Source organism: Engraulis encrasicolus, chromosome 19 (assembly GCF_034702125.1).
Source record: "Engraulis encrasicolus isolate BLACKSEA-1 chromosome 19, IST_EnEncr_1.0, whole genome shotgun sequence".
NCBI classification, from domain to species: Eukaryota; Metazoa; Chordata; class Actinopteri; order Clupeiformes; family Engraulidae; genus Engraulis; species Engraulis encrasicolus.
The window spans coordinates 3,431,804-3,443,911 of NC_085875.1; the positions used below are offsets into that span (position 1 = coordinate 3,431,804).

At 43.1% G+C, this 12,108-nt stretch overlaps 1 protein-coding gene across 1 annotated transcript in view; it reads right to left on the reverse strand.

Moving 5' to 3' along the window:
* fancm (FA complementation group M) overlaps nucleotides 1-12,108 on the reverse strand; it is a 65,056-nt gene that overhangs the window by 6,839 nt on the left and 46,109 nt on the right. The window contains 6 exon segments of the mRNA XM_063183454.1: nucleotides 778-940; nucleotides 1,458-1,586; nucleotides 1,980-2,153; nucleotides 2,593-2,670; nucleotides 3,155-3,213; nucleotides 3,802-5,560. Coding sequence (XP_063039524.1) covers nucleotides 778-940; nucleotides 1,458-1,586; nucleotides 1,980-2,153; nucleotides 2,593-2,670; nucleotides 3,155-3,213; nucleotides 3,802-5,560 — 2,362 coding nt within the window.

Consider the following 12,108-nt stretch of genomic DNA (forward strand, 5'->3'; position numbering starts at 1 on the left):
CACATAATAACCATGTAGTCCAATCACACACATCCACACACCCAGGAATAGTATAGTATATACCAGTCTTTCCCAACCTATGGGCCGGGACCCAACCTATGGGTCGCCAAAGATCCACAGTGGGTCGCGAAGCCCTCTTGATTTTAAAGGGTTTAATTTTAATACCATATACATGTACTGTATATCCTATGTTGAATAAATGACATGCATTTAAACTAATGTAAATGCTTAGAAGCAAAAAAAATGTAAGTGATACATTACACCATGTATCATTACACCAGTTATTCTATATTTGACTGAAGACAAATTGAGGAATAAAATGATAACTAATGAGTTTTCGCAGGAAACAGAGTATCATGTGACTCCCTCTCCTACGGACGCTGGTGCGATTGGGTCACCAAAGCTTACAATGGTAAAAATATGGGTCCCTGAAGAAAAAGGTTGGGAACCACTGGTATATACTTCACAAACCTCACACAACCACCCACAAACATCACAGTCATACGGATCCACATTAATGTAGATATAACTATGCTTTGGTAGCATAATTTAGTGCAGTTGCACATTGTAATAGAAGTGTACCATGGGGGGCACTGTGGCACGCAGGGCCCTAAGACATCGTACCATGCGTGGGCGGACCCAGGTTTGAGTCCTTTCTCGGCCTTTCTCCGGTCTCTCTCTCACACTCGCTTCCTGTCATCTCTTCACTGTCCTGTCTAAATGAAAGGCATAAAAAGCCCCCCAAAAAACATTTTAAAAAAATAAAATGAAGTGTACCGTTGAGGCCCCCCTGTGAGAGGTAGCTGTTGTCCACCACGAAGCCTTGCAGCATCGTGTCCTGCTCCTCACCGTCCTCTTCATCAGATGACACAGCCCCGTCTTCCTCAGACAGCTCCGCCTCATCGTCCAGAAACACACGGCCCCGTCTCTGCTTTGTTGCCTAAGAAATGTGTTTTAGAGGGGTTGCCAATGAACACAAAAAAACCCTAGACTATAGACGACAAGCTCCAAGACCTTGTGCACTACATTTCCTGGTACACAGTTTACTGTATGAAAACAATGCATGTTATTCGAGGACTCTGATGAAGACGCATGTCGAAACGTTAGTCTCACTGCACTAAAAAATAAATTACAGAAAATAGACATCCGTGTGGCACCAGATTTCTTTCCCTTTTTGCCTATGTTTTGGTCCTGCTCTGGTTGCACCGGATTGTTAATTTAGAAGCGCGGAGTGCGTATCTCCTTTGTTTTATAAATGCATGTTATTGTATGTATGCTATTGTATGCTATTGATGGCCCCCGTGCCAACAGTGAGTTTAGTTAAGGTGAGACTGTTCAAAGGTTAAAATACCTGCAATGCAGCAGCAAAGGCAACCATTCTCCCCAAGGGACACAAACCAGGTACTGGTCCTGTCTGATAAGGAAGCGAGGTTTTTAAAAAAAAGGCAAATCATTACCTGCTTTGAGTGTGTTGCGCGGGAAGGCTTGTGGACTTGTTTGCGTGGTGCCGGCACACGGGTCTGTCTCAGAGAAGTGTCCTGGAAGTCATTGTCAGATATCACCTCCTCCACGTCACTCTCCTCAGACTGCAGACATGGTGATGATGGGAACAGTTTTCCACATTACTTTACACACACAAGGGCCTGACTTTTGAAATCGGAAATAAATGCTCAACGCACCAATGTAGTGGCCTACTTTTTGATATAGTGTTACAAATAGTAAACATAAACAACTTTCTAAAACTTTGCCAGTGGTCATCAAACAGATGTGAGAAGATCATTCATTTGAAATTTGAAAATTAAGTCCGCACACCAGGCTCCCGTTTCTTTTTATTTAATACGTCACATTAAATGAAAGGAAACGGGACCTGGTGTGCGACTTTATTTTCAATTTCCATCTGACTTTGCTAGTCCTGCACCCAAAATATTTTTGAGACGGAGGTGCATGTTTTTTCCTTTACTGAAGAAGATCATTCCTACCATAAGGTTGTGCCGGGCCCCAACACGTCTCCTGATAACTTGCACCGGCGAGTCCACATCACTGAACACCTTTGAATGCTGACAAGAATCATTGATCAGTGGCACACGGGTCTGCCTCAGAGAAGTGTCCTGGAAGTCAGCGTCAGATATCGCCTCCACGTCACTCTCCTCAGACTGCAGACATGAAGATGGAAACAGTTTTCCTCATTCATTTACATAAAGGCCTGACTTTTGAAATCGTAAATAAATGCTCAACGCACCGATGTAGCGGCCTATTTTTTGACATACAGGTAGTGTAAACAACTTTCTAAAACTTTGCCAGTGGTCACCAAACAGTTGTGAGAATGTCATTCCTAAAGAGAAGAAAATCCGCACGTGTCTCATTATTTATTTATTAGATACCACCATGTCCTCAAGCAAACACGTTTCGGCTCTTAAGCCATCATCAGTGCGTGATTGCTTGTGGACATGGTGGTAAATAAACAATGAGACTCAGTTCGTGAGTGCAGATTTTCTCCTCTTTAAGTTTGTAATTTTGTTTGCGCACCCAAAGTTATTTATTTTATTCTAGAAGTTGAGTGCGCCCTTTGCAACACTAGAAGATCATTCCTACCATAAGGTTGTGTCGGGCCCCAACACGTCTCCTGGTAACTTGCACCGGAGAGTCCACATCACTGAACACCTTTGAATGCTGACAAGAAACATTGATCAGTGGTAGTGGGTGTTTCCCGGTCAACAGTTACAGTGCAAACAAGAAAAGTGCTAAGAGAGTGCACCTCCGCTCTCTGGTGGACAGAAACGGACACGCACTGTCTGCGAACATCAACAAACTCAGACAGGCACATAACCTCCTTGGTGGCTCCTTTTGGCAGGCCAAGCACACAGCCAAACATGCTAAGTAACCAACGAACAGACGAACACCCAACATGATGATGGCCTCACGGTAGCCATCCCACTTCTGACACCATTTGTAGCGAAGGGGAGTAGAGTTGCCCTGCCGGGACTCGAACCCCAGAAGGTCCGGGTTCCAGTCCCGGCTGGGCAACTCAACTCCCCTTCGCTACAGGATAACAAAACAATAGAATTCGGCTTGGCGTTACAAGGCTTTCGGAGGGGACTGTAGTACAAAGAGAAATGGGGAGTGCATGTCTAGTATCTTGGAATAGAGTACAAACCTCGGGGGAAGAGAGTGGGTTGAGTTGACGGACATCCTCACTGTCACTTACAGGATGCTCTAGAAACGAACACACACAAACATAGAATCACTATAAATACCATGCACACAGTCAGACAGGTTACTTAAAGTGGCATCCCACCATTTCTGGAGATGTGCTCATCATTACCCACCTCCCCTCAGCTAATTAATAATTGAGTTATATCTTTCTCTTCCTTCCAGCCGCTCTCTGACTCTGGCGGCGAAACTAACTCCTCCAGACTAGCATCTCTCATCGAATGGCGCAGTTAGCATCTGACTGGACTTTTCGACGCCATTTAACCAGGCGGCAATGTTACGTGTCACATGTTGACTCCGCTCCATTATGTGTCACATGATGTCACCGAGACCTAGACCCTGCCTAAAACCTAACTGTCAGTGAAGTCATGTTGCCATGGTTTTGAGTGCAATGGCAGTTTTAGACATCAAATGCATACTCTTGGCGTCCAACATTGCGGTCTGGTGAGTCGAATAGTGACACGTCATTATTATCATTATTACTATATAACAACAACAACAATAGCTTTAAGAGCAATAACAGAAGATAAGAGCAATAAGTAGAACGCACACTAGTACACTAAATAGAATTTAAAAATACTTCCGTCTGACCTGATTTTGCGAAATTGTCTGTAGACTCTACTTGGAGCAATGGCCTCTGAAGTGTAGACTTCTTGTGTGACATATATGAGGTACCCCGTCCTGGGGGTGTGAGGCTCCATTTTGACGTAATGGCCTCTGGATATCCGTCTACCGAAGCTTCTGTGACATCAGATGTCATTGAGGTCCTTAACCTCTTCACCTTCTCTTGGTGGTTCGGGGCTGCGGTCTTATGTTTGGGCTTCATGAAGCTGTAACTTGGAGTGGAGATCGAGAGTGGTTGTGCATGTATTGGGGTATTGATTGTGTTATTAGGTTTATGGGATGAATTTGGACTTATCGCCAATTTAGGTGAGGGTGAGGAAGGCAGAGCTGGAGGTGACTGCAGGTTGTCATTAACTTCCATCTCGTCCTCATCGTCGTCCTCAAGACAATATCCCAGGTCAAAGTTCACAGAGAAAAAGTCCTGAGAGTTGTCGAAATGCTCAGAGCTCTCGGCAGGTTTCTGCTGAACGATGGGTGTCATAGTTTTGGAAGCTTGCAAGGTAATATCAACTGTGTTTTCACGAACTTCCATGTCCCCGTTTTTGACTTCCACCAATTCAATCTTCATGTCATCTTTGTCTGAGCTCGACCTGTCTGGCGTAGCTATTTCCAGGAATTCATCATCAACAAAAAGATCAACACTCTCATTCAGGATGCTGTGCCCAAGTGAATCTCTTTTGTGAACCATTTCCAATGATTGTGAAGGCTGAATGTCTTTAAGAACCTTATTTTTAAGGCCTTTTCTTTCAGGCTCTGGCTCATCTTCTGAATCCCCGAAAACTGCATCCCATTTGGGGCTGTTTGCCATTTCATGCGAGTGTTCAGCAGCGTTATTTTGCAGAGCATATGAATGGGAGGTTTCATTGAAGCTTGGAGACATTGCATGAGAAATTTCTTCATTTTGCACAGACTCTACTTCTGTTGATTCATCATCGTCGTCAATATCAACTTTGGCCTCCAAACAGAAATTGATCTGGAATGGGTCATCATCATCACAAAGCAAATCCATTTGAAGCTCTTTCGATTCTCTGGTCGTATCGTGATCGGGGGGCATCTCCATCTGACAGAGCTCCAAATCGAGAGTTAGGGGTGGGGATTTGCAGAGAAGTTGTTTGACATTTTGTAGAACCTTTAAAACATTTGGTGAGTATTCTATGATGGGTTTGATTCTTGACTTCTTGCAGTACTTTGGGAAATAAAAAATATCCTCAAACTCGGATGCCTGTTCTTCTGTCGGTTCTTCATGATCAAAGTCCAGTTTGGTTATTGGATGCATCTCATTCATGCCGTCCGACCCAGTCATTCTGACCTCAGTCTCTACTGGATGGAGCCTCTTCGATGGGGTTTCATCTCCGTCATTGTGAAAAATACAGTCATCGTCCATGAGCATCAGCTGATTAAAACCAGCAGAGGAGCATTGACTGTGGATCTCTGGACCTTTGTCTTCATGTTTGACAACTGCTTCAGGGGTCATCTCCTTCACCATGGTCCAGGCACTCGGAGGTGTCACCTTTGCTCTTTTCAAGTCCACAGAGTCTTCTTCTAAGTATTCTGAACAGCTGGCCACACGGGAGAAGTTGCTGTTTTTCCTTTGCTTTGCGGAGGTCGTCGGTTTGGTTTCCTTCGACCTCTTGGCGCACCTGCCCTTTAGTTTGTCATCCGTGAGCCCAGTCACGTCCTCCTTGTGCAGGTAGGGCTTCAGGTCAGTCTCATAGCTGCACTCGCCCTGTTTTAGACACAAAGAAAAAGCATTTTAAGTATTACAAAACCAATGGAAAGAAAAGTTTGGCTGATTAAAAAGAACACAAAGAGGATTTAAGTATGCAGACGTTTTTCTTTCATTTATCACAGCTTTTGGTTATGTTTGGCACCTTTTAATCGAGAGTGCGGTGTGATCCTGTTAAATACAGACAAAACCGATGGGAAAACCTAAAGAAAAAGCAGTCTGAACATATAAACACACAAAGGGGGACATAAGATAAAATATAATGTCATGGATGTCTGGATGTAGATAGTTAAAATCACTATTTACTTGCGCTTAAATTCATCCAATACTTTCAATGATTCAAAAGACTCCCTCATCATGTAGGGTAAAAATGGTGGTTCCTCAGTGTCTGAATGCTGTGTATCTCCATTTCCAATACAATCAAACACTGTTGTTGCTACATAGTGGATAATAATAATGGGAACGGAACATATGGGGGGCTACACTGTCAGGGCCCTGTTAGGGAAGGCCATTCCCGTTCGTATGCTTACTGACTTCTGTTGTCGGAAGCGAAAAAGTGCATAGCCTAAACCGTTTGTCTGCCTTCATGTGGATTCACTGGATTTACATATTGGACTACTGCTTCCTGCAGTGTGATCCACTTATTCCTACGGCTGTTCACCAGAAGCATATTCCTGTACGTTGTTCATCTGCACCTGTTGAGTGAGTGGCCTACTAATGGCTGAAGCAAGCGCAACACCTCAAAAACGCTCACTAGTGACAGACTGTTAAGAGCTATTCTCTTGTCTGTGCCTCAGCTCGGTTGACAAGACCTTTGTTATGACAGCTCTGAAGTATGGAATGTTTTCAAGCGTGTTTATTGCTGAAACCCAACCGATAACTTAGATCTTTCACATTGGCCCCAGCAGTTAATATTGGCAGCGTTTTTCGCTAAAAAGCTCAAATTAAGCTAACTCCGTAATGCCACGGTACTTCCCAGAATGGCTCATCACTAGACACATAATGGGGCATGGTAATCCATTTTATGTCGGAACATTCCTTTTAAAATGTACTGACATTACTTGTCACATTATTCAGAAAGGATGAAATATTTTCATTTAATTTCTGCTTTGCTGGCTGGTGGTTTATTAGGTTGTCTTTCCATTTCACAGTTTGACAGGGAGCACAGATTCAAGAGGTCACATACTGTGCAAACCAGAGACACAAGCACAGTGGAGTTCATTATGCTCTATTATGTTCATGATGATCATGCAGTGATCAAAACAAATAGAATAGTCCCGTTATTCTATTGTGTATTATTATGTCGTTGTCCTGCTATGGGGTCTGACAGGGACTTGTCAGAGAAGAGAGTAGTTTAGCCTCTCTGTAGCTACTGTTAGGCTGTTTGATCCTCCTCTTATTTTCTCTCCCACTCATCTCCCAAATACATCCATCATTTCTGTCAAACTGGCTAGACTAGTCTACTTGCCTATAAAGCCCTACCCTTTCTATAGTGTGTCTCCCTCTCCTCCCATCTCTCTCTCTCTCTCTCTCTCTCTCTCTCTCTCTCTCTCTCTCTCTCTCTCTCTCTCTCTCTCTCTCTCTCTCTCTCTCTCTCTCTCTCTCTCTCTCTCTCTCTCTCTCTCTCTCTCTCTCTCTCTCTCTCTCTCTCTCTGCAGCATGGGTGCACATCTAGGTCACCGGAGGGAGGCTGGCCTACTTCAAGCCTGCGTTGCATGGGTTATGTAATTGTTCTGAGAAATGTTACGTGAGCATATCGAGCCAGCGTGCCCTGTATCAGGACTGGACTGGAGGAGGAATACGGCCCGGGCACTTTTGGCTTTAAGGGGCTCTTCATCATTAGCGGCGCAGAAGTGACACACCAGTGGGCCCCGCACCCCATTTCTGAAAATAGGGCCCCACGAGGGTGCGGGGCCCACCGGGAAATGCCCGCTAGCCAGATGAAGGTAGAGATGGCGTTCTTTGTCTTACTTGAGAGTTTAGCTCGGTGCGTGATTCCAAACAAAAATGTGAAGAAAAAGGAGTCGCACACAGGAGCTTGATGTTATTCAGTGAAACTGTATTAAAAGCTGAAAAATAACGAGAAGCCAAAACAAAAAGTGGGATGCAAACGTTTCGGGTCTAGCCCATCATCAGTGTTCCCAAAACCCATCATCAGTGTTCACAAAATCAAATTGATTTTGGGAATACTGATGATGGGCTAGACCCGAAACGTTCATCCCGCTATGCCAGATGGCCAATCCAGCCCTGGCCCTGTGCCTCTCGCCACGGAGATGGGAGCAATGAAAATATGAAGCGACAAGAAATGGACTGGAGGACAAGAACACTCAACATAACAACCCCCTGTTGAACAAAGACTGGCTTATAAACACCTCATGCTGCAAACACAATCGTGCACGCTCTCTCTCTCTCTCTCTCTCCTTCACTTTTTCCCTGTCTTCTCCTTCTCTCTCTCTCCTTCTCTCTCCTTCTCTCTCTCTCTCTCTCTCTCTCTCTCTCTCTCCGACTCTCTCTCTTTCAGTCTCTCTCTCTTCCCCCCTCTTTCTCCCCCCCCCTCTCTCTGCATCCACAGATGAAAGGAGCTTGATTTGCTGTGACAGGAGGACTTCCAATCAGAGCAGTTTTTAATGCTGTTAATGCTTTATTCTCTTTTGTATGGTTCTTTCTCTTTACCCCTATCCCCACTGTGCCGATCTCTAATTAGTTCTGCATTGTGTCAAAAAGCATTTGCTTGATCCCCCCCACACACACACACACACACTAGATAGCGACACCCCCCCCCACACACACACACACACACACACACACACGTTACCTGTATATGGGTGGTTGACGTTTAAGGGCGTAACGCCCACAAAAAAAAAAGTTTTTCCAATTCCTGAAGAAAATGATGGAAAAAAATTGGAAAAAAATAGAAAAAAAATAAAGCACTTAGTGGTCCGTGGAATTTTGCCTTATTTTTGCCATTTTTGGGAAAATGTGTCCTGCATCAACACATTGCATAGGCATGTCACACCGCAGGAAAATGAAGTCACACCACAGGAAATTCACTGTATTATGGCCATTTTAATCCTTGTCATGACTGACATCTGAGCTCATGCTAACTTTATAATGATATTGTGTTTAATATTAATAGCCTGTGTGTTTTCATTTATAAAAATGTACCTTCTATAAGAGCAGTCACACCACAGGACACCATAAAATGAACCTACGCATTGCAGGGCAGAAACATTGCAATATGAAGACATATTAAGAGGTTAATAGTCACCTTAAACTTCCACAGCACTCTCCAATAACTGAGGTACTGACTGGTTAGGAGCCAGTCTTTAAGACCCTTGTAGTTGGCCTTGCAGCTGCCCATTCACAAACATTGACATACATGTCACCCCACAGGACGCAATTTGTGCTACGAAATTGAACTTGTAGTTAATATTACTGTCTTGAGTTTTTTTCACATTCACATATCTTAATATAAAGTTAATATTTATGCAATCATGCCAAATGCTTCATACATTACTCAAAATGTTGTTGGTTAATTTATATATATATTATATTCCAGGTTTCATTAATGTTAGTCACACCGCAGGATATTTGACATATAAACCTTTACATTAATCTTAACAAAAATGTTTCTTCTCATCTAAGAGTAATATGAAACATAATGGACCACATCTTCTTTCATTGACATTTGTTTTTTTAAAGGAAAAATAAAAGTTTTGTAGGTTTCTAACCAATGTTACGAAAAAACAAGGCGTCACGTCTCCCACCCATATTCATACACATGGTCACTTGCACACTTTACACCAGGGCTATTCAAATGCAGGCCCTGGATGGCAAGGTTCTGGCCCCTCACAAGGTCTGACCAAAATAAAAACAAATAGGCCTATGTGTGCTATCTGTGGTCGTGCATAATTTGCGATCACTAACAATTTAGGTTGGGGATCTCTCTCCTATGCATTTACATGAGAGTGAAATCTTATCTAAAACAGTCTGATAAATAGACCATCAAAGGACTACTAACAAATAGAGAAGCAAATATCTATTCTGTCTGGAAGCTATCCGCTTGTTTCGCACCCTAACCTCAGACACCGTGCTGCTCGCGATTTGGCAGATTCTATGCCTGGCCCCTTTACTGGAAGGAATTTGAAACACTGTCCCTCAGTGACTTTTTATTTTACACTGTAAACTTTGCATTTTGCAAATCGATGATATCTCGTGCCAACAAGCATAGTGGTGGAGGAGGTTACATTGTTGTGTCATTTAGACACCTCATCCCACGCTGGTCAGTATGAAAGGAACATGCATCCCGCTAACTGTTTTCCAAAACTTCTGGAAGCCTTACCGCAGAAATACACCAGCGGCGATCTGAGCGAGTCGAGCGACGGAAGTAATTGACTTTGTATTGAGTCGAGAGACAAAAGCGATTCTGGAGACTAGAGCGATTTGCGCGACGAGCGCGACAATTTGAAGTTGAAATCTTTTCAACTTTCTATGACGCGGTTCGGCGACAAGCCGCGACAGCCAATGACTGTATAGAGGTCAGTGACCACAGCCAATGGGAATGCTTGAATGCTTTGCCTTCTGCCTGTACGGACATACTCTTGTCTCCTCAATCGCTCGTATCGCTTGCTGCTGCACTCTGTCGCTTGAATCGCGTCGCCGCTGGTGTATCTCTGCGGTTAGAATGCCTATTCAGACCAGAAAGCTGTTTTTCAAAGTATTTTTTTTTTTGTGGTATAGATTAGAGATAGCCTGGGAACTCTTATACTGCCTTTAGTTTTACACAACCCTTACGATCTGTAAGACAGTATGGCGAGGATGACTCATAACGTACAAGATCATGGGATCTGTGTCATAATGGCCAAGCATTCCGACCTTAACAGTTTCTCTGCCCAATCAGAGAGCAGGGCAGTGCGTCATAATAGCCAAGTATTCCGGCCCCATACGGAATTTACAATAGGCAACTCCCCAGACCTAATCTCACTTGTGATTAGGTCTGGTGTTAACCAGGCAAGATTAGAGATGCACCGAAATGAAAATTTGTGGCCGAAACTTACAGTTCAGTTAAGAGTTATGAAAAGTTGGGTTTTTCACTATGTTTAAATATTGCTTAAATCCAGAGATGTATAGTAATGAAGTAAAAGTAACGAAGTACTGTACTTAAGTACTAAACTGCAGTATCTGTACTTTTTTGAGTAATATTTTTTTTCCTCATACTTGTACTTTTACTGCACTACATTTTTCTGATGAAATTAATACTTTTACTCCGATATATTTTTCATGTGCTGCGTTCGCTACTCGTTACTCGTTTCTATGCCCGAGCGCTAGATGGCTCTGTCATCACCAGATATGATGGAACGTGTTCACGGTCAGTGGGCGATGCAATGGTAGGGAAATAAAAGCAGATCGCATTCTCGCGCATGTCTTTTGGCGCGGTCAGTGACGCTCAGTTGGCATTGACACTGGCATGTTGGCAAGATGGATGAGGTAGACGAGGTATCGCCATCAACATCAACGACACCAACCACCTCACATTGCGGCGAGGAGGAGGAGGATGACGACTGCCATCCCTGGTCCTATTTAGATTCAATGTTCTCCTTTGAGGGACAAAAAAAGAGAATTCATTTCGTATGTTTTAAGCAGTAAAACTACTGCCCTACGTTTTCTTAAAAACTGAAGTTGTGTTACAAAGCTGTTTTAATAACAAACCATAATGGTATTTGCACTTCATAAGAGACTTATTGTACAGAGCTCTAATAAACCAAATGGTATTCAAACTTTTGACTGACTTTTTTCCCCCCATTTTTTTAATGCAGTACTTTTACTTCTACTTCTACTTTTTACTCAAGTAGCAAAACTTGCAATACTTCTACTTGCTTTACTTAAGTACAACACATTTTGAATACTTTTGTCCTTCTACTTGAGTAAGGTAAGGAAAGGTTACTTTTGACTTTTACTCAAGTCATTTGACAAGATGATACTGGTACTTCTACTCCACTACTTTCCTCCAGTACTTTATACATCTGTGCTTAAATCTACAGCTTACAATAAATGTTTATATGTTTTTCAAAGAAAATAAATGCCTGTTTTCAATTCACTTTCTATTCGGCCTCCGATTCGGCCACTCAATTGGCTTTCGGACGAAAGCCGAATGTGTCTTTTTATTGCGTTTTCGGTCGAATATTTTCGGTTGCCGAATTTTCAGTGCACCACTAGTATAGATGGCAATGAAGCCTATGTACATTTAGCAGAATCATATTTCACAATCAGTGATTATGCAGATAATCTCCACTAAGATTAGATACCATCTGGCTGTTAATGCAACCTCTTTCTCCTCCCAGTGTACATATGAGGTTTGCAAAACCCAATAAGCGTCATCTGGCTGATCGAGTTGCCAGTCTCTGAGGCCATTTGACTCTTTTGTGTTGGTGAGACGAGGAGGCCCTACGCCTACAGGACACGGCACACAAAAGCCACTCTGGACAGTTTCCATGGCAACAAATCCATAACAACAAAGATTCTTGGAATCACACCTAGCCGACAAAAAA